This window comes from Cetorhinus maximus, chromosome 28 (genome assembly GCF_964194155.1).
Source record: "Cetorhinus maximus chromosome 28, sCetMax3.hap1.1, whole genome shotgun sequence".
Lineage (NCBI taxonomy): Eukaryota > Metazoa > Chordata > Chondrichthyes > Lamniformes > Cetorhinidae > Cetorhinus > Cetorhinus maximus.
Window position 1 is genome coordinate 13006860 of NC_135906.1, and position 26378 is coordinate 13033237.

At 48.1% G+C, this 26378-nt stretch overlaps 1 protein-coding gene across 1 annotated transcript in view; it reads right to left on the minus strand.

Moving 5' to 3' along the window:
- Nucleotides 1-3212: 3212 nt before the first annotated feature.
- The window catches only part of LOC144668757 (uncharacterized), a 35140-nt gene continuing 11974 nt past the window's right edge, over nt 3213-26378 (minus strand). The window contains exons 2-4 of the mRNA XM_078531088.1: nt 3751-4002; nt 3464-3605; nt 3213-3254 (exon numbers count right to left, since the gene is read on the minus strand). Coding sequence (XP_078387214.1) covers nt 3213-3254; nt 3464-3605; nt 3751-3947 — 381 coding nt within the window. The 5' untranslated portion in view covers nt 3948-4002. The remainder of the gene's footprint in view (nt 3255-3463; nt 3606-3750; nt 4003-26378) is intronic.

Sequence of the window (26378 nt, forward strand, 5' to 3'; positions counted from 1 at the left end):
GGTGCTATTGAAGTGGAGGGAACTAGGAGAAGTCCTTTGTTAGAGAAGTAGAAGGGGCAAGGGAGGCAATTAATGAGGGAGGCTGTAGAGAGGTTTGAAAATAAGGGTAGGCTTTTCAAACATGATGCATCAGCTATGGTGATTGGCGAGAAATATTAATTGTATTTCAATTGTGTTTAATCATTTGCAGGTGGATGGTGTTAACTGGGTTTTTACTTGAGCATATATATATAAAGAGACATTGGAGGTGTCAGCTGTGGCTCAGTTCATAGCACCCTCGCCTTTGAATCAAAGGGTTGTGGGTTCATGTCCCACTCCTGGAAACCAAAAACTGTGATTGTACTCAAAAGAGTTGCAATCTGTGACTGTTGATAACTCGAAAGAGTATAAACAGACATTTACTGAAACTGTGAGGGGCTGAGTTAGGAGGTGTATGCTTGCAGTGTTTCAGTCCGTAAATAAATATAAGACTAAGTAAAGATTAGTTCCAGTATCATCCTTCACTGACTGGCAACAAGGAAACTGGTGAGAGGAGTTTGTTACTCAGCATCCGCTGTTGAACCTCAAAAGTGCGTTCAAGGAACTGGATTTTGCTTCATAAAGACCAGATGTGAAAATCGTGCAAGGAGGGAAAATAAATGGTAAATTAACTTTGACCCTCGGGTCACACAAATGGACTTTTCACATCGATGGCAATGTTTGGTTTCCATTTTTCCTTTTAATACTTTTGGCAAAGCGTCGCTGTTTCTGGAGCATCTTGGCTGTAGCTTCCTCGTCTTTCTCTGTCGAAGGTATTAACACTTGCCAGGATAGACTCACTCATCAGTGCCCCACCCAACTGGCTGCTCTTCGTGCTTTGTCAGTGAGCGTCAGCAGGTTAGAGATTCAGATAATGGGGCCAACCCAAGCAAGTCTGAGTCACTTCCACAACTCTGCATCCTCCAACCAGATGAACATCAGAAACATGAACCTCACTATCGTCACCGTAGCCCAGGCCAATGTCAGTATCTTTAACAGCCGCACTGACAGAGTGTCAGCTGAGTGCAATGTGACACCCTTGGGTTTCATTCTCTCTCTGGAGACTCTGACACAAAATCCAGGCTGATACTCCAGGGCACTAACTGAGGGAGGTGCCTAATTTTAGGTGTGACGTTAAATTAAGATCTGGCCTACCCTCTCATGTGGATGTAAAAATAAAAACCCGCAGCACTATTTCAAAAAAGAGCAGCGTCTCCCCAGTGTCCTCAAAATATTTACCCCTCAACCCACATCATTAAATTCAGCAACTTATGGCTTTGCTGTGTGTGTGTGGGAGCTTGCTGTGCACAAATCACCTGCCCCGTCTCCTAAGTTACAGCCCCGTCTACACCTCAAAAGTGCTTCATTGGCTGTGGAGTGTTTTTGGATGTACATCTGACGTGTGTAGCCACTGACGCAATGTAGGAAACACAGCAGCTCTGTTTCACACAGCAAGCTCACACAAGGCACAACCAGATAGGGAGATTCTGATTTTATCATCTCTTCCTCTGAAGCATAAGGCCAAGAGGGAGAGCACAACAATTGCAAAGCAGATGAGCCTAAGATTTTGGATCGAAAGCCTTCACGAGAACTGAGAGGGCAAAGCAGTCTCGGCCTTTAGTCAGAGTGACTCAAACGAAGAGGAGAACAATAGACAAGAAGTCAAAGGTCATCGATGTACCAACTACAGTTAGGGCGAGGTTGCTAATAGGGACAATGGCCCATCAACCGATTAAAGCAAATGAATGATATTGGATCAAGAACAAAAATACCTGGAGAAGCTCAGCAGGTCTGACAGCATCTGCGGAGAGGGATACAGTTGACGTTTCGAGTCCGGATGGCTCTTCATCAGAACTAGGACATGACGCAATTGGATTATCCTCGCCTCCCCTGCTCTTCAAAATAATGCCAGCGGGGATCCTTCACGTCCACCTGAGAGAGCAGATGGTCTTCAGCTTAACAGACAGCACAGCTTTCCCTCATTACGTGGGACAACAGCCATGCGATTGCTTAATAGCCGAGATTTTTTTCATGAGTTTAGACTTGTAAGTAGTTTGAAGGCATTGCCAATTCTTGAAAGGCTGTTTTGTTCTTTCTGAGAATAAGGCCTCCAATGCCTTCAAGCTGTTTACTGAGAACTCATATAGAAACCTCCACTATTGAGTAATGGCATTTTTGCTGTCCCCAATCCTTTCTTTCTCTAAACGTTCCCTGATACAAAGCCTTCTAGGCTTGGCTGCAGCCTCCCTGTTATCTCCGAAGCATGGAGATACAGCTTCGAATTGCCCTCTTGATGGTTGTGCTCAGAATCCAGTATTGTAATGAGGAAAAGCTGTCCCATCTTTTAAACTGCGCCCCACCTCCCAGAAGGAAGGTCCAGTCATACTGGCAGCAGCTGGAACCAGTTCTGGACGGGGAAATGAGAACGGTTCAGAACTGGTGTTGCAGCAGAACTGACTAGTTAATGCTGCTGATGGTACCAGTGAGCTGGGTGGTGGTGTCAGTAATACTGGCAGGCCAGTAGGAAATGCCAGTAACACTGGCGATTTAACTAGCACTGGTCTGTTTTTCCAGTTTATCCGCTGTACTTTATATTGCACATACTTATTGCTTATACGCATTGATTTATCATACTATTGCTGGTGCAGACTTGAGTATCGGCTGATGTCCATAACTCCCCGCCCAACGTGTATTCCTTTGGATGGAAACACTCAAGATTAGTAAGTGTGATTCTGCGGATTGTCGGACGAAACACTCAGAATAAAAGCGTGCATAAAGACGGTGCAAATCTTATTGTGAAAAACGCCAAGCACGCAAAATTAAAACTCCTCAACGTTTACAGGCGGGAGAAAAAAAACTCAGAACGAAGGTTTCGGTAAAGGGTCAACAATTTCATTCCTGGGAAAGGAGTAGGAAAACACGAATAACCCCACGCGCGTTATCAGAACGTTGACTGACCGACCTCAGGCCGAACTTGCTCACTATTCAGATCCACTGTTTTCTCGGTGGCGTAACTGGTCAGCTTGCTTCGCTCCTCTGGGGCCTCAGCCTCGATCGGCCCCTCCTTCTTCAAAAAAGATAAGGGGAACGTGCTGCAGATGGGGGGAAGGGAAAGAGGAAACGTAAGCATTGACTCACCGGAGCCGTTCAAGTTAGCCAAAGAGCGAGCTTGTCCTCTGGCCTGCCACGCTCGCCTACTGCTCCTCAGTGAGCTCCAGAGGGCCCTGCAATGGAACCTGTAGGGGGAGAGACAAAGGAATATATCAGTGCAAGATCTGTGATACAGACTAACTTACAGTGTATATACAGACTGCATGAATGCAGATGACATATATCACCCCCCTGTGATATCCATCACTTTTAAGGGTGCTTTGTGTGAACTGGCACAGTTTTTATCTGGAACATTCAGAAATCGTACATTCCTACCTAATGGAGAGTAAAGCACCTCCGAACGTGTGCTTGGCCCAACTGTGCGAATAAACATGGGGTGCGGCTCCAGCCTGTGCAGGCCTGGGTGGGGTTTATCACTCCGAGAGGCTTGGTCGCGGGCTGCAGTGCCCCCACACGTGATTGCTGTGGCCCTCGGGCTGCAACAGAAAGCAAGAGATATTAGTTAAGCTTATGTGGCTTCTCAGCACTAAGATAGCTGTTGCATAAGGGTTGCAGTTATCTGAGCGCTCGTTACTCTGCGTGCTGAAAAGGTTGGCCCAAGAGCCTGCATTTTGATCCAACCTTTCCCGGAGGCCTCCACTGATCCCGGCAAACTCCTCCAGCTTCTGTTGGCCAAGGGCTGCCTTCTCTTCCTCTGGCCTCTGAGCGGTCAGTAGCTTTCCCTGGTTCTGGGTGGGTTCTGCACCATCGTCCAGCTGCATTGCTGCCCTGGCAGTACCAGCATTACTACTCTTGGTCACCAGATGTTGGGACACCATGCTTCTCCGCTCCTTGCGTTGGGTGACATATGCTCAGGCAACCTCATCGTTCTACCTGGAAAAAGAAAGGAGGTGTTAACAAGGTTATTGGCATTTCGGAGGTGAGCAGGCAGACAAGTTTTGTGCACCCTTTTGCTCCGAGGCACATCATTTTTACATGAGAATACAATGTTAGCTAAACAATGAGTAGAGAGCTAGACGTGTCCCCTGGTCACAGCAGCATCTTCCAATGCCCTCTTCGCTCAAAGGGTTGTGAGGGGTACATCGTCACTCTCTACACCGGTGTCCCAATCCTTTGGGATTCCGACGCACGTTCATTCCTTCTGCTCCTTGAAGCCGTCGCAGGACTCTGCAGATGAAGAGAGCAAATCTCAACGTGTCTCAAAGCCACGCTTAATTTGCAACGGCCATGAGCACAAAGGTTCAGCTTTTTCTCTGAGATTTGCCTCCGAGCAAACAGACCTGTGCCTTAGAAAAGACATCGTCGGGCAGCCGGTTCTCCTTCCCCAAATCGTAGTCAATCGAGGTGCCCTCGCTCGCCTGGACCCACCTTACCTTGTGCACCTTTGAGTCACAGTGGCTATTGGGATCAAACTTTTTAATGTACTCTTTAATTGACAAAATCCTTCAGACTTGCTTATCACCCAGGAACCAGATGTAAGTGAGCTTTGCTGCACCAGCCATTCTTGGTTCTTAGAGGTACGGAATGCATTGATTGAAGAAATCAGAGCCAAAAACAAGATCTTTTCTCCTGAGTTACGAAAATTATGTCTCCATTATCCCCACGCCATATCTCCCCTCAGCCAATCCTGCTCCGTGCCCCCCCAACCCCCCGCAACCTACCTCGGAGGGCTCTCTGTCCCCTCTCTCTTCCCAACCTTCCAAACTCTCCCCCTCTCCCCCCAGCCTCCAATCCACCCCCCCAAGCCCCCTCCCTCCAGCCTCCAGGTTTTGGGCCTCGCAATCCAGGCCTCTTTCCGATCCGAGTCTCTCTGCAATTCAGGCCTCTCCGTGATCTGGACCTCTCCATGATCCGAGCCTCTCTCCGATCCGGGCCTATCTGTGATCCGGGCCTCTCTCTGATCTGGGCCTCTCTCCGATCCGGGCCTATCTGTGATCCGGGCCTCTCTCTGATCTGGGCCTCTCTCCGATCCGGGCCTTTCCGTGATCCGGGCCTCTCTCTGATCCGGGCCTCTCTCCGATCCGGGCCTCTCTGTGATCCGAGCCTCTCTCCAATCCAGGCCTCTCTCCGATCCGGGACTCTCCATGATCCGGGCCTCTCTCTGATCCGGGCCTCTCTCTGATCCGGGCCTCTCCGTGATCCGAACCTCTCTCCGATCTGGGCCTCTCTCCGATCTGGGCCTCTCTTCAATCTGGGCCTCCCATGGCCTCTCTCGGCCCCCCGCCTTCCCCTCCAACCTCTCCGACCCCCTCTTCCTAGTACTCACCTCACTCTAACTGCCCTCGCAGCTCCCGTGATACCTTCAAATCTGCAGAGGGTTGACTGGGAAACGTCACTTCCAGTTTCCAGCTTGTCCTTGTAAAAGAAGATCTCAGGGTTGGGGGGGTTGGAGTTGGGGGTGGGGTCGTGGGGAGAGGTTGGGGAGGCTGGGGGTGGGGATGTGGGGAGGGTTGGGGTGGCGGTGGTGGGAAGAGAAAGGGGAGGGAAAAGGGGGAGCATCGGAGGGAGTGGGGAGAAAGTGGGAAGTGGAGGACAGGGATGAGGAGTGAAGGGAGGGAGGCGGTGAAGGGGGAAGGGAGTGAGTGGTGCAAAGTGGGTGAGAGGGGTGAAGGGAGTGAGGGGGCCGAAGGGGGTAGGGTGTGTTGGGGGGGGTGGGGAGGTGAAGGGGGGAGGGGTGAAAGTTGCCAAAGGACGTGGGAGGGAGGGAGGATGAAGGGGGGGGTGAAGGGGGTGAGGGGGCTAAGGGAGTGAGGGGGTGAAGGGGGAGGGGGTGTCAGAGGCAAAGGGGGAAGGGGGTGAGGGGGGAAGGGGCAAGGTAAGGACTGAAAGACCTTCTTGCCAGAATTACAGATTACTTGAGTAAAGAGGGATGAGAGAGAGGCATTCAATGGCGTTCGGTATATTGACAATGGGTGTAGTAGGTACCAGCTCAAGCCAGCTGAGAGGTACTGCTGCCTATATGGGTGACCACTCAGAAATGGGAAACCCCTACCAGATTCCTGAAGCGTCTTAGAATTGTCAGTTTATCAGTTGCTTCCATTGAAATCCAGTTGAGGCCAGTTGAGTACCAATTAGTGCCAGTTCAGGCTCAACTGGCCCGAACTGTTTTTTTTTCCTTCTGAGGCTGGTTTCTCGGGTGGGTGTATAGGATCCCCGCTGGCATTATTTTGAAGAGCATGGAGAGGCGAGGATCATCCAATAGCATTCATTTGCTTTAATCGATTGACAGGCCATTGTGCCTATTAGCTGCCTCGCTCTAACCGTAGTTGACCTCTTGTCAATTGTTCTCCCTTTGGTGCTCTTCCTCTTGGCGTTGCGCCTCAGAGGGAGAGATGATAAAATCAGAATCTCCCTATCTGGTTGTGCCTTGTGTGAGCTTGCTGTGTGAAACAGAGCTGCTGTGTTTCCTACATTGCGTCAGTGGCTACACACATCAGATGTACATCCAAAAACACTCCACAGCCAATGAAGCACTTTTGAGGTGTAGACGGGGCTGTAACTTAGGAGACGGGGCAGGTGATTTGTGCACAGCAAGCTCCCACACACACACAGCAAAGAGATAAGTTGTCAGGTTTAGTAATGCGGGTTGAGGGGTTAATTTTGGTCAGGGCACCGAGGAGAACTCCCCTTCTCTTCTCCGAAGTAGTGCTGTGGGGCTTTTTTTTAACAACTACCTGAGAGGGCTGATAATACCTCCGTTTAACGTCACATCTAAAATAAGATGCCTCCTGGGGCTCTGAAGTGAGGCTTGCCAACTCTTCAGGATTGCCCTGGAGTACCCAGGAATCTCCAGAATATCGGTCAGCCAAGGCGCCAAAAACCAAAAGTGTGCACCCGGTTCATTTTCTTTGAATGTTTCTTCCTTATTAATTAGGAAGATATGGAGAAGGGGGAGAATAGGTCGTTGATGGGGGCGAGGCGGCCGGAGATGGGGAAACCTTCAGGAAGACGTCCGATCAGGGTTGGCAACCCGACCTCCCCTTCCCCCTCCCCCACCCACCTCCCACACGACTCGGTGACACCGAGTTTGACCAACCCCCCCCTGGAGTCACCGACGCAACACGGTACCGGAGAAGCGGCCAATCGATGCGTTCAGTTGAGCGGGTTGCGCACAGTGGGAGTGGACATCAATCTGACCGCAGAAAGGTTGACATGAAACATTGTGGCAGGGTTCAATTGTCGTGATTAAACCGACAGGAAGCTCAGCTCAGGTTTAAAACAAAAACCCCAGAGTTTCATTTTGAGGAAGGACAAATGTGGGAGGGCCAAAGGAAACTGGAAACCCGAGTGGGAGTTGGGGGGGAGGTGTCACAGACATGTCCCCCTGGATTACTGACGGCCAGATTTTAAATTGTGCTGAGCAGCCAAGTTAAGTCCCAGGGCAGCTTGTGCGGACTGCAGTCACAGGTGAAGTGCAGAATCCCTCTTTCGCCACACCCCCTACTTCAAGGGGATGTTGCTTAAAGGGATGGTTTTGTCGGTTGTTGTTGTTTTCACTTGTTGAGGGATCCGAAAGGAAAAAGCCAGCCAAATTTGGAAGTGAGGGGTACCAGTAACACTGGTCCGAACTGGTCTTGTGCACCTTAAAACGGAACTCCAGCATTACTGCTATGACTAATTTTTACTGGGGTTCGAAAATTTTGATTTGCTTTTTCTTCCCAATGCTAAATGGTCATGAATTAATCCAATCGCCCAGAGGACAGCAACATTAATGCTGAAAAGAGCCAATGTTTTTTGAACAGAGCGAGTTTAAAAAAACGCTTAAAAGAGTCGGTTTTCGAGGCAACTTTTCTTGGTGGAAACATTGAATTTTATTTACAAGAAAGCCGCAGCGGCTACACGCATGTGTCAAACTTTTTAACTCAAGGAGAATTCACGCTGAGAGGTTCCCCGTGCTGCTAGCTCATTGGTTTACACAGATCATGTGATCTTACCACATTCTTAAAGCTACAGTCCGACGTTGATCAGAACTATAATTACTACAAAAACATAACAGCTGCAATTCTGTTATTCGAATGCCAAATTATGATGAAAAATGGGACTGAGGCACATTTCAACAATATTTTACAAAAAAAGAGTTGTGAATTGAATGATACCTCCTCACAAGTGCGATGTTTTTAAAAAAATTGGAATCAAGCCATTTAATGGTCATCAGCATGGGTTCAACTGATCTAGGCCGGGAGCTGTACATGAGTCCTTGTTGACTGCACGTGGCTCCAGAGCCACAGGTTGGAAAACATGGCAATAGGGAATTCAGGAAGAACGTCTTTACCCAGAGAGTGGTGAGCATGTAGAAGTCACTACCACCGTGAGTGGTCGAGGGGAATGGCATTTAAAGGGAATCAAGATAAGTGCATGAGGGAGAAAGGAATAGAAAGAAATGCAAATAGGGTGAGATGAAACAAGGAGACTGGGCCTGTTTCTATGCTGTAAACTCTTTATCTCACTCTAACAGTGCAGTACACCAACAAACTGCCCGCTCAATTGGCTGTCCATCCACAAACATTCACTCCCTCCACCACCAATGTACAGTAGCAGCAGTGTGTACCATCTACAAGATGCACTGCAGGAATTCACCATGGCTCCTTAGACAATACCTGCCAAACACACGATCACTCCCATCTAGAAGGACAAGGGCAGCAGACACATTGGAACACCACCATCTGCAAGTTCCCCTCCAAGTCACTCACCATCCTGACTTGGAAATATATCGGCCGTTCCTTCACTGTCACTGGGTCAAAATCCTGGAATTCCCTCCCTAGCAGCGCCATGGATGTACCTACACCACATGGACTGCAGCGGTTCAAGAAGGCAGCTCACCACCACCTTCTCAAGGGCAACTAGGGATGAACAATAAAGTTGGTACGGCCAGCGACACCCACATCCAGTGAATGAATGAAACAAAAGGAGCGTGACCCCAGGTTTGAACCCATGACCTTATGCCCCAGAGTAGAAAATGCTACCCATTGAGCCATGGCTGGCACCAAAGCATTCAAGCAGTTTAACAATCAGCCACGTATTAGGAAGGTCACGGCTTCAACTCTTGGCCCGTGTTGTCAGTTGACTTCAATACCCCCGGGGCTAAGGAGGGGAGAATTCTCTCAGGCACCTCCCTTTAAGGGAGGTGGTGGCACAGTGGTATTGTCACTGCCTAGTATTCCAGAGACTCAATGTAATGCTGTGGTGAACTGGCTTGAATCCCACCAGGGCAAATGGTGAAATTTGAATTCAATAAAAATTTGGATGACCATGAAATCATTGCCAATTGCTTTAAAAAAAAATCCCATCTGGTTCACTAATGCCCTAAGGAAATCTGCTGTCCTTACCTGGTCTGGCCTACATGTGACTCCAGACTCTTAACTGCCCTCTGAACAAGGGCAATTGTGGATGGGCAATAAATGCTGGCTTAGCCAGCGATGCGCACATCCCATGAAGGAATAAAAAAAACCTAGCGCTGATTGCTTTCTGAGGCTCTGGGTGAAAAGTGTGCATGCCAGATGTGGGTAGGTTGGCTGTCCTGTAACACACCCTTTGGTTGAATAGAACGATGGGCTACTTGGCTTGTTGGGAGGGATTTCCCATTTTGGGTTCGACCTTGGGTGAATTTCCGATTCCCAACACCGCATCACATCGGCATCAGGTGCCTGCCGTGGTAACAGTGTGTTGCAGTTCACTCAGGGAGCCCGGGTTTCTGTGACAACATGCATTTTCCACATGTGTGTGACAGTCCGGAGCTATGGATAGTGATGGTAGGGGCTCCACCATTCTTTCCATCAGCTGGCTGATCAGGAATCTCTCCCGTTCCTACCACCTGCCATTGGCGTGTGTTGGAAGGCTTTACAGGTTGATACTCAACCTGCTTGGATGTGTTATGAGCACACTTTCCTTGGCCATCAAGTCTGGGTCTCAAGCCCCGAGCTTTGGACTCAGAGGTAAGAACATTACCCACCGCGCCACAAAACCTCTGTGATCTCTGTAGGGTTGGCCAATCAATGGGCAGGGAGTCTGCTCACTTATCCAATTAAGGACCACGGGTGGGCTCCCAAGGCTGTGAGGCCAATAGGAGGCCCTCCAGCCCTGACAGAGGAGCAACCACGCTGTTAGAGGTGGAGGCAGCCAATTCATGTAAGGGAGAGAGGTGACCCTCGTGGACCTGCCGAGTAATCGATTGGGACGAACGAGACCAGCATTCCTTGAGAGTCCCCAGTTTTCCAGCAATTTTCCCACCCATTGCTGCTGATTTATTCCTCAGTAGCCCTGGTCTGAATCCCAAGGTCAAGGAGCTGAAATTAATTTTGGTGTGTCAGTCAAGGATTTCCGTTTTGCCTGCCTGCCAAGTTACCCGTATGCAGGCTAATGCGAATGTTGGCGTGGAACCAAGAATGAGATCACTGCCCATGTCGTGACCTCCTCTTTAGACAGTGTGGAGTTTTGCACTCTGTTCCACAAAGTCAATTGCCGACCAGAAAACTGAAGTAAACCTCAGTACTTTGCTTGCACAACTTGTGGCCTGGTCAATCTGCGTCACTCCTTTTAGCAATTTATATATTTGCAACCCTAGATCTCACTGCTTCTCCGCCCCATATAGTTCCTAAAGAGTGAGTGCTTTCCTTATTCCTCCGACCAAAATCAACCACCTTACACTGTATTCAGCTTACGTCCCTATTAACCCACATACTCTGCCACAGCTGAGAGTCAGCAAAGATAGGAATTGGCCCCAGCACGTTACTCCCCGTGGCTTCACCTTCTCCCTGTTTCCTGTAACCCTCCACCAGCCCTTCAACCGCCCCCCACCCCCAAAAAAGCACTGCATTCCTTCAATTCTGGCCTCCCATCCATCCCTTCCGTTGCCCCGCTATTGGAGGCCGTGTCTTCCACCATCTCTTCCCCTCAGCCATGAATTGTCCATGGTCCAGTTTTGATGGACCTCAGTGTGTGGGCGGAGAACAACAAATGGCGGGTGGTATTTTAAGACATAGGAGCAGAAATTAGGCCATTCGGCCCATCGAGTCTGCTCCGCCATTCAATCATGGCTGATAAGTTTCTCAACCCCATTCTCCCTCCTTCTCCCCGTAACCTTTGATCCCTTACCAATCAAGAACCTATCTATCTCGGTCTTAAATACACTCAATGACCTGGCCTTCACAGCCTTCTGTGGCAATGAATTCCGTAGATTCACCACTCTCTGGCTAAAGAAGTTTCTCCTCATCTCTGTTCTAAAAGGTCTTCCCTTTACTCTGAGGTTGTGCCCTCGGGTCCTAGTCTCTCCTACTAATGGAAACATCTTCCCCACGTCCACTCTATCCAGGCCTTTCAGTATTCTGTAAGTTTCAATCAGATCCCCCCCCTCATCCTTCTAAACTCCATCGAGTATAGACCCAGAGTCCTCAAACGTTCCTCATATGTTAAGCCTTTCATTCCTGGGATCATTCTCGTGAACCTCCTCTGGACCCTCCCCAGGGCCAGCACATCCTTCCTGAGATACGGGGCCCAAAATTGCTCACAATATTCTAAATGTGGTCTGACCAGAACCTTATAAAGCCTCAGCAGCACATCCCTGCTTTTACATTCTAGTCCTCTCGAAATAAATGCCAACATTGCATTTGCCTTCCTAACTACCGACTCAACCTACAAGTTAACCTTAAGAGAATCCTGGACTAGTATTGGCTGTTGCACGGCATTGACAGGCTCACCTTTTGCCAACAATGCAAGGCCAGCCTTCCACCACTGACTGTGACCCACAGGAACAATGAAATATCTGTGACAGCCCCCCGAGGAAATTATTTTCCACCTCCTGTGTTTCCTTGGCTCCTAATCGTCCCTTTTACAGGAAGAAATGCTACCTCAGCGCATGCCTCTGGCTTTTCTTTTCATGAATGTCAAACACGGCTGCCCATGTCAACTGGCGCCAAGGTAGGCATGAAAAGAAAATACTCTGGCATTGTGCCTTAATCAGGTTTGGCTATAATTCACGTGGGATCGCCACGCATAATAGGATCGGGAGCATTAAAGCCATCTCGACGGCACTCAATTCCCTCGGCGTTTGGTCAGGACCAGGCTACGCCACCAACCTGTGAGACCCCGGAGGCCTCGTGCCAAAGACAATACAAGAGCAATGGAGGATCAAAAGGCCTTTCAGAAAATCATGAGTTCGAATCTAGAGATAAACATCCCACCAGCTTCTGTTTTTTAACTGAGCCACATTTTTATGAATGTGAAAGAGAAAACCTTGCTGAAGGTTTTTGTTCTCAGATATTTTGTGGTCATCCTGGTCCCTAAGCTCAATGGCTTAAACCTGACATTGTAAACCAAGTATCCGCTCCTGATAAATGCTGAAATGAGCAGCACACGGCAGTGTGGTCTAACCAAGATTCTATATAGCATTAGCTCATGGTTTTGTATACTACTCCACTAAAAATAAATCTCAGTGGTTACTTTGCACACTTTAAGGTTGAACAACTTGTGTTGATGCTGAAGGTGATTAAGGAATTTTTAATCCCAATCTCTTTGGTCCTCCACTCCATTTGTTTTCTACTAAAATGAACTATCCTCAATTTCATTTCCCATTTATCCGCCTATTCTGAAAGGCTGTTAGCTCAGCACATATAGGAATAGGCCCCTGGTCCTTTCTCTGTCATGCCTCAACTTCTCCATAGCCTCTTTTAGCCCCACAACTCAAAGTACGTTCCTCTGATTCTGGCCTCTTGTCCATCTCCCACTCCCTTCGCCTCATCATTGGTGGTTGTGTCTTCAGCTACCTGAGCCCGAAGCTCTGGAATTCCCTCCCAATCTCCACCACGCTATCTCCCTTGCCTCCTTTAAGGGGAGATGGTGGCATAATAGCAGAGTCACTAGCCTAGTAATCCTGGGGATGAGGGGTTCAAATCCCACCATGTCTGCCGGTGGAATTTAAATTCAATTAATAATTTAGAATCAAGCACTAATCTCAGTAATGGTGACCATGACAACTATCATCAATTGTTGTAAAACCCCATTTGGCTCACCAATGGACTTTAGGGAAGGAAATCCGTTGTCCTTACCTGGTCTGACCTACATGTGATTCCAGACCCACAGCAATGGTGTGGCAAGGAACTCAGTTCAAGGGCAATTAGGGATGGGCAACAAATGCTGGCCTTGCCAGAGATGCATACATCCCACGAAAGAAGAGGTGCCCCTTAAATGTACAACTTTGGCCACGCATTCTTTTTTTCTGTGTCTGATTACCTTCCTGTAAAACATCTTGGGTGCTATATAAAGGCAAGCTGTTGTTGTTCTGTGTGGCTCAGTGCAGCGTATTCAACCTCTGGACCAGAAGGAGCATTGCCGTTGGATTGACCTCCACAATCAGGCCAAGATAGGAATTTCGCTGGCTGTGTGAATGTTTCAATCTTCTCAGCGCTAAGGCTAAATCAGGGTCATACTCCAAGAATGGATCCTTTAAACATGCCAAAGAAAACCTTTTACATGAGGAACATGATGCTGGAAAAGAGTCCAAACCTCATGTGGTCCCAGATGACAGTAATTAGATGAAATTTTTCAGGTGACTTTGCAATAAAGCTCCACGTTGATTTGAAGGGTAAATCACAAAATGCACAGCAAGTGAGCTGGAATCTCATTAGAATGATGGAATAATACCGTGTAGAAGGGAACCATTCAACTCATCTCACTTGTACTAGTTCTTTGACAGAGATATCCAATTACCCCCCTCCCCGCCTATTAGCCCCATAACCCAGTACATTTTTTCCCCTTCAAGTATTTATCCAATTCACTATTGAAAGTTACTATTGCATCTGCTTCCACCGCTGTTCCAGGTAGCGCATTCCAGATCACAACAACTCATTGTGCAAAAGGGATTTCTCCTCATCAGAATGGGCCCATTATTTCATACGTGAGCCTGGTCACTGATCTATGCTCACTGTCCTTGAATAGTTAAGCCTGGGTGTTGACTCCGAGCAAAGTAAGCAGACAATTTGCAATGAGCTGAAGCATGGGGGACAACCAGGGGAGACTTCAATACATTATTCTGGCCTGGATTTCAGCTCAGATCCTGGAGGTGAAAGACCGGTGTGTAACCGAGTGGACCCACCCAAGATCCAGGGAAGAGGGCGCTGTTGTGGGAGAGTTCAACAAACAAAGAAGACCATGCTGGGAATGAGAAACGTTTTGCAAATTGTGAATGACATATGGGGCTCTTGTTTAACGTTACAAAAGGTTAATCTTCAACAACCCTTACTTTCTTCAAGTCCCAGAAGGAAAAAACATTAAACACTGGGAAATAAGAATACTGGTCCAAACTGGTTTTGTGTATCTTAAAATGGAACACCAGTAAAAACTGGGAAATAAGAATACTGGTCCAAAGTGTTTATTTCTCCTTCTGGGGTTGGTTAAGACAGTGCTATATTAGTTGATCTCAAGTGGGGCATACAAGCCTACGAACAATGATGGACAGAAAAAGACTCTCTTCTCCGTCCAGCCTGTCCCATATAATCACAATGACTTGTTTATCACAATATATATGTACTCTCCCCAACCCAAAAGCTTCCTAAAAAACAATCTTCTCAAGTACACATTCAGCCAGTCCTCATTCAAGAAACTGCCAACTAGGAAAGACTTTGGAGTGTTTCTTTACATTGAAGTGTGCTGTATAGCAACAAAAACTTGCATTTGTATAGTGCCTTTAACATAGCAAAACATGAGTTTTGCTGGAAAAAGAGACATGTCGAAGCTTTTCATCTTGCACTCACCAGGACACTTCACAAGAATACCAACATAAGAGAAAACAACAGTTGTTGTTTTCCCCCTTAAATTGATGTTTCCCTTGATATTCGTGTGAAATATCCTGATGAGTGCAAGATGAAAAGCTGCTACATGTCTCTTTTTTCAGCAATACTCAAGTTCTGTAATACTAAACGACTATTAATAGTAAAACATCCCAAGGCACTTCATTCGAGTGTTATCAAATAAAGCCCGTCACCAATATTAGGCCAGATGACCCAAAGCTGGGTTCAAAGAGGTAGGTTTTAAGGGGTGTTTTCATGGTGGAGGGAGGTTGAGAGGCAGAGAGGTTTAGGGAGGGAATTCCAGAGCTAAGGGCCTAGGCAACTGAAGGCACGGCCCCCAATGGTGGGTCACATGAGATTGAAGTTGCTCCCACTTCCAGCCACCAAGAACCAATCCATAACATTAGCATCTAAATGGATTTGGGTTCAAGCAGACTCCGTCTAACTCTTCAGAGGCAAAGATTCCCGAGGGTAGAAAGGGTAAGCATGCAGGTGCGACAGGCAGTAAAGAAGGCAAATGGTATGATGGCCTTCATAGCCAGAGGATTTGAGTACAGGAGCAGGGATGTCTTGCTGCAATTATACAGGCCTTGGTGAGACCACTAAGATAAAAGCCAAAAACTGCGGATGCTGGAAATCCAAAACAAAAACAAAAATACCTGGAAAAACTCAGAATTTCTGTTGAAGGGTCATTTGGACTCAAAACGTTAACTGTGCTCCTCTCCGCAGATGCTGCCAGACCTGCTGAGTTTTTCCAGGTATTTTTGTTTTTGTCTTGGTGAGACCACACCTGGAATATTGTGTGCAGTTTTGGTCTCCTTATCTGAGGAAGGATGTTCTTGCTGCAGAGGGAGTGCAACGAAGGTTTACCAGACTGATTCCTGGGATGGCGGGGCTGACATATGAGGAGAGATTGAGTCGGTTAGGATTATATTCGCTGGAGTTCAGAAGAATGAGGGGGGATCTCATAGAAACCTATAAAATCCTAACAGGACTAGACAGGGTAGATGCAGGAAGGATGTTCCCGATGGTGGGGGAGTCCAGAACCAGGGGTCACAGTCTGAGGATATGGGGTAGACCATTTAGGACTGAGGTGAGGAGAAATTTCTTCACCCAGAGAGTGGTGAGCCTGTGGAATTCGCTACCACAGAAAGCAGTTGAGACCAAAACATTGTATGTTTTCAAGAAGGAGTTAGATATAGCTTTTGGGGCATAAGGGATCGAAGGATATGGGGAGAAAGCGGGAGCAGGCTATTGAGTTGGATGATCAACCATGATCATAATGAATGACGGAGCAGGCTCGAAGGGCCGAATGGCCTACCCCTGCTCCTAGTTTCTATGTTTCTATGAAATGCTCTTGGTTACTGAGTGAATAAAAAGAAAGAAAAAAGAAAGATTTGCATTATATGGCACTTTTCATGACCACCAAACGTCTCAAAGCACTTTACAGCCATTTAGTGCTTTAGAAGTGTTAGTCACTGTTGTAATGCAGAGGTCATGGAAGCCAAGCTTGCACACAGCAAGCTCTCACAAACAACAATGCAATAATCTATTTCTGTGATGCTGGTTGAGGCATAAATATTGGCCAGGGCACCAGGGAGTGCCATGGGATCTTTAACATCCACCTGAGCAGGCAGATGGACCTCCGTTTAATGTCCCAGCCAAAAGACAGCACCTCCGACAGAGCCGCACCCTCTCAATACTACACTGGAGCATCAGCCTCGACTGTGTGCTTATTGAACCCAGAACATTGTGGCTCAGAGGCAAGGGAGCTGCCTGCTGACTCACAGCTGACACTAGCAGTAATATAGGACTAAAGATCTGATTTTGTGGAAAATATATTTTTCTCTCTAGTGCACTAGAGAGAGCGGAATCGTTGTGAGACCCTGGCTGAGGCATGTTGTCATAGCAACGCAAAATATAAACCCCTTGAGAGCTAATTTGAAATGCGATGTGAAGACCAGAAAAAAATGCATAACAGACAGCTTTTGAATGACCTCAGAGAAGCCCAATTCATTTTTCAGTGAAGTAGCGTGAAATTAAACTTCCAATTGGCTGTGGTTTCTGGTCAATTGGAACACTGCTTGTAAACAAGAAAACCAAGCCAGAACCCAGATTAAGCAGGAGCGGAATCAATTGAACTTTAGTTAAACTGTTGGTAGCTCTCGCCCTTCCGTGTTACAAAGTCTGGTGGGGTGGTAGGGGGAGTGAGGAGGGTGGTTCGGTGAGGGGGAGGGGCGAGGGGGGGGTGGTAGTTGGGTGGGGAGGGGGGCCTCAACCCCAAACTCCAGAACATTGAGCGCGAAACATGTGGTCACACTCCAGTACGGTAGCACAGCAGTGTATGTAATGCATCTTCCTCTGAAATGCTCATTAAATCCCTACAGAAAAAAATCTAATAAGAAAACAACTAGATATGACACCACCTAGCCCCTCACTGTCCTCCTTACCAACATCTAGGGACTTGTGCCAAAATTGGGAGAGCTGTCCCACAGACTAGCCAAGCAACAGCCTGACATAGTCATACTCACTGAATCATACCTGACAGACAATGTCCTAGACTTCTCCATCATCATCCTTGGGATGTTCTGTCCCACCAGCAAGACAGACCCACCACTGAGGTGGTGATGCCTGTGGTGTGCAGTCAAGAAGGAGTGACCATTGGAATGACTCCAGGCCACATCAAGACTCATAGCATCAGGTCAAACATGGGCAAGGAAATCTCCTGCTGACTACCATACACTTCCCTCCCTCATGGTCAACTCTGTGAGTGGTCAAAGGTGATGCCACCACTCATGGACCCCTCAATATTCCTCCAAGTTGAACACCACTTGGAAGAAGCACTGAGGATGGCAAGGGCACAGAATGTCCTCTGGATGGGAGACCGAGAGTGGCTTGGTAGCACCACTATTGACCAAGCTGGCTGAGTCCTAAAGTACACAGCTGCTGGACTGGGTGATGGTAAGAAAACCAACATGAGGGAAAAACCTACTCTTCTCACTCACCAATCTACCTCTTGCAGATGCAACTGTCTGCGACAGGATTCAGAAGAGTGACAACATTTTATACTCTTTAACGGAATGTGAACATCATCGGCAAGGCCAGCATCTAATGCCCATTCCTAATTGCCCTTGAGAAGGTGGCGGTGAATTAGTCCTTGAACCGCTGCAGTCCATGTGGTGTAGGTACACCCACAGTGCTGTTAGGGAGGGACTTCCAGGATCTTGACCCAGTGACAGTGAAGGAACGGCGATATATTTCCAAGTCTGGATGGCGAGTGGCTTGGAGGGGAACATGCATCTGATGGTTTTCCCATGTGTCTGCTGCCCTTGTCCTTCTAGATGGTAGAGGTCGTGGGTTTGGAAGGTGCTATCTAAGGAGCTTTGGAGAGTTGCTGCAGTGCATCATGTAGATGGTACTCACACTGCTGCTACTGTGCGTCAGTTGTGGAGGGAATGGATGGTTAAGGTGGTGGATGATCAAGTGGGCTGATTTGGAAATATATCGCCATTCCTACGCCATCACCTGCAAAATCCTATTGCTCCCTATCCAGCAGCACAATGGGAATATCTACACCACATGGACACCAATGGTTTTGCCCAGTCCGTCTATCAATGTCTGTCTAATAATTTTATGCTTCAGCGTTATCGTCATACTTGGATATCCAGCTCTCTACTGTGTTAGGTCATTATAGGGAATAGTTGAGGCCCCAGTACAGGCCCCACAGGACACCACTAGTAAATTCCAGTTCGTATCCATTATCCCGACTTTTCTGCCATCTAACCAGTCATCTAACCAGGTCAATTATTGAACGGGAGGCAATTGTGCCGCTATTGTACCCTAGCTGATGCATAAGCCGGGAAGATAAGCCAACTGAGTAAAGTGCCATGGAAGCTTTGTCGAAGGACACATTGGATTTCCCCTATGGGATGCATGAAATAGCGAGTCCTGGTGATAGGTAGCCAATGATATAAAGATGGCAAGAAGGGCCACCCAGTTCACCATCATTTTAATCAACGATAACGAGGTGTCATTCCAAGTCAAAGAGTAAAAGCCTTCTCCTGGTTGTGTCGCTCCATCTCCCCTCGTCACCGTTCCAACTCGAGCATTGAAGACCTTCAGTGTTCTGGTAGCACAGGGAATTCTGGGAGATGTTCCGCCATATGGGACATCTCTCTGCAGCCACAGTGGTCCAAATTTGTTTGGCTGCATCCCCAGTTCTGCATGAGGTCCTTGCAGCGGCTGACACCAGCCCTGAGGTGACTGAGGCACAGCCAAGTGGGGCCGTGTGTTGCTGGCTTCTGGTGCTGAAGGTTGAATGTCGGGTGATGGATGTGTGCTAACGTCGTCCTAGGAAACGCTGAGTGAAGCTTCCTGCTGTTCAGTCAGAGCTACGACAGCCTGGACGTCAAAGGCAGTGAATTACTGCCCTGAGAACAGAGCTGACAAGCTGGGATTCGGTGAGTTAGTGGCTGGTCCACGCCAGCAACATGTGAGCAACATACTAAAGGGTGGATCCTGAGAGTTGTGGGGGAGGATAATCACATGGGGGAGTTAAGTGCTTTCACAGGCATGACTTGTGGCACGGGTTCAAGGTTCTGAAATTCTATTCCGCACTGTGCAATGAAAAATCATTAGCTATTATTATTGCACCATTTCTCCCCGCCAGTGTGGGATTGAGGGATGCTCTGAGCTATCACCAGCTCCTTCATCAGGTCAGCCCTTATCTCATTGCATGGTGGAGCAGATTCAAAAGGGGCCGAGTGGCCTGCGTCTTATGGGGCAGAGTTTTCACCTCGGCGGGTGAGCGCCGACATCAACGCGCGGTCGCGCAATAGTTTGCTCGGTGGGCGCGCGCCAGGGCGCGCCAGCCAACAATTAGAAGGCCTATTAAGGGTCATTGGAACAAATTTGTTTGCTGCCTGTCCAACCTTACGGTTGGCGGGGTGGGCGAAATTTTTTTAGAGACCTCACCCACGGGCCGGATGAGGTTTCCGACGCCAAATAAAAATAAAACTTTTAAAAATTCCAATTAAGCCAGGTTCCCTGCTCGTGCGACAGAGTCACACGATGGGGGCATGTTTTGTTGCATTTTTGAAACCTTTATTCCTTAATTCCTGGAGGCTTTATCACATGACACCCCCACACTCCAGTCATTGGTCACCTAATGTGTTCATCTCGGTGCCCTTTCTCCTCCCCACAGCCAATCGGAAAGCAAAAAAACCCCTTTGTCACCCCGATTGGATGATTCTTCACTATCTATCAGCCAACAGTCGCTCCCCCATCTCCAATATCTTCAGAATTTCCAAAGAGATTGTGAAAGGAATATGAAAAAACACAGTATTTTTTAATGCCCCCTATGATCTTTAGCCAGAGTTGCTCAAAGCGGGTGCCCTGGAGATTAATCTTCAGTTTCTAGAGACTCCAGACTAGTGCTAAAGGAGGCCAGAGTGGGCCCTCGAACCATAGTGAACTGGCTCTACCTCGGCTGTGCCAACTGCTGGCACAGGTCAAGCCCTACCCAACTCATCTGGCCACGCTATAGCCTGCCACAAGCCCCCTTCCCCACCGTCAACACCACTGCCACCACCTCCCTGCCTTGCCACCCACAAGATATTTCCAGGAATTCCAGGGGTGGGTTGAAAAGGGGCAGTGTATCAGGCAGGAATCCTGTTTGCTTTGTGGATTCCCCTTGCAGCTGTTGGCACTGGGGACCTGTATTTTTGGGAGCAATGATGCTAACTTAGGGCACCCTGACTGACTCGGGGCCCTTTGTGATGACAGGGGTTGCAGGGATCTAAGGGCAGCCCTATTTTCATTGTCTCTGTCCCCTTGTGACCTTTGCCCTTGGAAAGCGGAAGTTCCTTGAGGTCACAGTGTAGGAACAGCTACCTTTATATCGCAGGCTACACTGCCATGACCATCATTCTCTCCATTATGTGCAATATTATACTCCCTCTCTTCCTCCTCCTAGGAACAAACTACACATTAACCCGCCTGCTTCTCCCTCTCCTCTGTAACCTCGCTTGATTGAGAGAAAGGCCCTGATACGACATAGCGCCTTTCACAACCTCAGAATGTTTCAAACTACTTTCCAACCGACAAGGTACTTTCACAAAGTTGGTCGCTGTCGTAAACATGGCGGACAATTTGCACACAGCAAGATCCCAGGATTGAGATAATGGCTAGGGAATCTATTTTCGGCTTCATCGCACAGCCTCCTCCATTTCCCAGGACCTCAAACATCAGGGATTTTCTTGCCTCCCACATAAAGCATTTGGCCTACTAACACGTTAGCTCAACACCACGTAACCAGCCCTGGCTTTAGCCCAACTCCTCTCCAACCTTCCCGTTCACCTTTGGTTGTTGTCTTTGCCTTTCATCCTGGATCATCGATTTGGACGAAAGCCTATTGTCAAAGGCTGTTGCCAAGCAACGCCGCAGATCATCTGAAGGCTGTGGCCCAGCTAGATTATTTTTGGAAACACAGGAATTGTAGGAACACTGCTGTCCATAAATAGCCCGGTGATTCTCCAGGCTAATATAGCTGGCAGATGCGGGAAGTTACTAATCTTTCCCCTGGGATTTCGGAGGTACCAAACAGCATCTCTTTGTTACATTATGGCACACCATCACCTTCTCAAGGGCAAGTAAGGCTGGGCAATAAAAGTGCTGGCCCAGCCAGTGACGCCCATGTGTCGTGAAAGAATATTAAAAAAGGCCTTTGCGCCAAATGTTAAATTCAAATGCCTATTTCGCAAATGAAAGGTAGGACTTACACTTAAATTGCACTTTTCATTATCTTAGGATGCCTCAAAGCACCTGACATCCCAATGAAGTACTTTTGAAGCATAGTCACTTTTGTAATGTAGAAAAATGTGGTAGCCAATTTGGTGCACAGCAAGATCCCACAACCAGTATTGTGATAGTGGCCAGGTAATTTGGTGACGTTGATCTAGGAAGGATACTGGTGAAGGTAGCGGGGTGAACTCCCCTTGCCTTCTTCGAAGTAGCCACGGGATCTTTTACGTCCACCTGAGAGGGCAAATGGGGGTCTAGGTTTAACGTGTCATTGGGACGACAGGAAAAGTAGGAGGTCGGTGGGAGTGCTGTTGGTTGCTGCCTTGTCATCCCCACTCCCTCAAGTGCACGTGGGGAGCTGTTGACCGAGGATTGAGCTGGGCTGTGATATCTCGCACTGTTGAATATCTTGGCAATCTTACGCTCGCAATGGGAAAAGAGGGTAATGGATGCTCCTAGACCCTTAAGGACTCAATGGTTTACAAGATAGGGGCAGAAGAGAAGGGTGAAAAGGAGCACTTGACTCCCTCACCTCAGTTAGAACTCATCAGCTAGGATTTTTCGGTGGGCGCCATTTTATCATTTTAAAGCTGAGATTGAGCCATAGAGTCCGAGAACTGCACAGCACAGGAGGAGGCCATTCGGCCCATCAAGTTCAGTGTCAGCTCTTTCGAAGAGCAGGTCAGTTGCCCCCGCCTCCTCACTCTTTCCCCACGTCCGTGCAAGTGTTTATCCGATTCCCTTTTGAAAGCGATTGAGCCTGCATCCACCACTGCATTAGACGGTGCATGCCAAACCCTAACCTCTTGCCGTGTGAAAATGTATCGCCACAGACCGCCCCTAGTCCTTTTATGAATCACCTTAAACCTGGGCCCTCTGGCTCTCGATCCGACAGCCAGTGGAAACAATTGCTCTTTACTGAAACCCTTCACGACTGCTTGATTTTTATTCCGTGAGGTGTCACTGGACCACGGCGAGTAGATGGAGTTAGAATACTGACGAGCCACTGAATGATGGAACAGGCTCGTGGGGCTGAATGGCCTCCTGTCGCTAAATTGGCATCAACCTGTTGAGATAATGCTGACGGGGAATTCTAAGCTACAGTCCTTTCCTCCAGCTGACGGAATATATTTGCTGGGCTGTCTATTATTATAATCATACAAGCTAACAAACAGAAAAAACATTTCATGCTAGCTGGGAAATCACAAATCCTGAAAATGTACCAGTAAGTTAAAACATGTGTTTTTTATTTGAGTGCAGGGCAAGAGCAACAGGCCACATTCCCAGGGCGCTGTAGACATTCCTAACTGTCATCACAATTAGAGCAATGGAACAACTTTCAAAACATTAACACACAATAGCATCGGCTGTCGGGTCAACAAACCCCCAGGAAGACCTTTTGTTTTTTTGCTCTCCTCCCTCCCACCGGGACCATCTACGTTTCCTTTCCCAATCTTCTCCCCTTGTCCTCCCTCGAAGGCCCTGGCATTTGGGCCTAGCCATTCAAGGGTGCTCATCTTTAGTGGCTTGTTGGCAGGCACAGGGCAAATGCCTGGTAGTGGCGGTGGAATGGCAATGGTATGGAGCATCCCGAGGCAAAGGGCTGGAGTCCGGAGCACCGGCAATCCTTCATTGTAGGAGCGGAAGGAATGATCCCGCTCCTCCCAGTTCAGTCGCCTACTTTCTTTGTTGCAGGCCTTCAGTCGGCCTGGTTTCCCCCGGGTGACGCCAGCTACCTTAAGGCAAACCAATGTTGTAGAGGGGGGCCTCATGCAGGCATTAGGCCTCATATTTACCTGTGGAAAAGGCAGAAGACCTGCTTCAAACGTGGGTAAATAATGCCTCTTGTTAATCCTTACCCAATGTGGCAGGCGAAGACCTTCCTGCTCACCATTTTGGGGCCTTAGGAGGCTGTGTAGTGCCTGAAGAAAAGTGTCCAACTCCTAAGTGTTGCTGCGTACAGTTCCGTTCCTGCTAACTAACCTCACCTCACCCCAGAGACCATGTTCCACACCTGGACTCTAAGTCTTGGGAAATCTAACTGTTAACTGCATCAGAGTCAGTGGTTAATGTTTGGGATTGAGAAACCTGGTTAACTTATTCCCGACTCTATCATTGACGCACTGAGGCTAATTTTGTAATCCTTCCTCTCTGGTGTCTGAACCGTGACCGGCTAACCTGATCTAGCCTGGAACCTTCTAGTCTGTGGAGCTTAAAAAAGTTGTCACTACCCACCTGGCAAGTGGAGGCACTACCTCTCATTCCAACAAACAATGCGGCTGAATTCACACAGCACGGCGTACACAACTCTTTCCCCATTGTAGTCTTCTTCATAGCAAGCCCCCTGGGTGGAATTGAAAGGCTTACCGCTTGGCCACGGTGAACAAGGCCTCAGTTTGCCCTCCTTTGGTGCATAGGGGTAGCTTGTAGGAAAGCTCATGACCGATCTTCATGGACCTGCTTTATATCAGCGCTGCTCAGATAGGCACCGACAAGAACCTTTGAGCATCAATATGGCTGGTGATCCCATTGCTCCCCCTTTTCTGCCTTTGCTGGTCCCTCGTGTCAAGCTGGTAATTGTCCTCTTGAAGATCATCTTACCTTTGCTGCAAGGGTACGGGGGGGTGGGGGAAGGCAAGAGATTGGCACTAAGTCATAATGCTCATTCGGAGAGCCGGTGCCAGGCACGATGGGCCGAATGGCCTCCTTCTGCACAGTAATAAATCTGTGACCCCTGTACCTTTTCATGAATTCCCTTTTTTCTCCCGGTCAGGGTTTCCAAACCTGAATGGACGTACCCCTGGAAGTTTCAGTGTCCAGGAGGATTAATCTTCAATTCTTGGAGACTCCAGGACAATCCTGAACAATCCTGGCAACCTCAATGCCCCGTTTTTCCCCACAGTCTTTCACAGCCCAGGCGCACCGGGCATCGAACCCCATGACGTGCCGGTTCACTCTTGCCCTCCTGTCTAGGGCTTGAAGCCTTGGAGGGGCCTCCTAGGCCGTGGGCCTGTCCCTCCATTTTGACTCAGGCGAAGACTAGGCCACAAGTTGAGGCCAGAGCAGAATCGGTAGTGTCCTGCGATTGGTTGTGATTCTGATCTTTCAACTTAATTGGCCATTATGTGGTTTACTGCGCTTAGCACCAGCCTGTCAGCAATCAGCCTGATCTTTGGCACAGTATAAGTGTGCCAGCAAGAGGAAATTACCGAGAAACATGTACATATTTATCAAAAGTACAACCGCTGAACTCTGCTTTGACCATAATGTGCAACAGGCGATAATTTGCGAGGAGTGGTGTCCAGCAAATTAAACATGTTATTATTTGAAGAAGCCTTTTAAGGAGATTTGGATCGTGCTTCCCAGACATCCATCGTTGCTGGAGCCGGTCTGATTATGTCTGTACAGCTCCGTTCTTGGCAACACTTATACATGCTGAAGCGTCCCATCCAGCATTCCTGTCACGCCTGGTTGAATGGCACATTGACAAAAGCACAACATCAAATGTGATGGCGTTCATATTGAAATGCCCATTCACGTCAGTCATCAGCCCTGTAGGCAAGATTGGGATTCTTCTTAATGTGTCGCTCCCTGTGCTAATAATTTCTTCAGAGCAAGGCTCACTGTGCCATGAATAACAGTTACCAATGTTTCATCCCGCTCTTTAAAATGGGTAACGTAACAAAAGCCTTTCAACTGTTTTCAGTGGACGTACTTGAGAGTCATCCTTAGTTGGACTAACAGCCCAACCAGGTCAGTCGTGACTCAGTTGGTATCACGATTGCCTCTGAGCCACAAGGTTCTGGGTTCAAGTCCCACTCCACTTTAACAACACTCTGGGCTGTAAAAGACTGTGGGGATAATGGGCCTGAGCCCAAATGTTACGGCAGGCACTCCAGTGCAGCTCTGAGAGAGTGCTGCATTGTTGGAGGTGCCATCTTTTAAGATCTTTCTGCTTCACTGGATGTAATAGATCCTGTAGCACCATTTTGAAGAGGAACACAGGAGTTATTCCATGTCCTGGCCAATATTCATCGCCCAATCAACATTGCGAATAACAGATTATCTGGTCATTAACAAATTTCTGTTTGTGGGAGCTTGCTGTGTGCAAATTGGCTGCCGAGTTTCCAGCAATACGACAGTGACTAAATGTCAAAAAATACTTAATTGGCCGTAAAGCACTGGTCGTGAAAATCACTTTCTTTTCTTTTTGTTGTTTGTGGGAGCTTTCTGTGTGCAAATTGGGTGCTGCATATCCAACATGATAATAGCGACTACACTTCAAAAGTTATTAATTGGAGATAAAGGGCTTTGGTGTCTACTGAGGTGATAAAAGGAGGTATGTAAATGTAAGTCTTTTTCTCTGTCTACAATCAGCACGTGTGGTTGGGTGGGGGTTTAATGAAAGAGTCCCTGTCAGAGTAGAGGAGTCCAGCTGTGCACCTTCATCAAATTAGATTCAATCTGGCACCAAGATGTGAAGGCACCTCTCTCTCTCTCTCTCCTCTCTCTCTCTCTCCTCTCTCTCTCTCCCCTCTCTCTCTCTCTCCTCTCTTTCTCTGTCTCTATCCCTCTCTCTCCTCTCTCTCTCTGTCTCTCTCTCTCTCCTCTCTTTCTCTGTCTCGATCTCTCTCTCTCCTCTGTCTCGATCTCTCTCTCTCCTCTCTC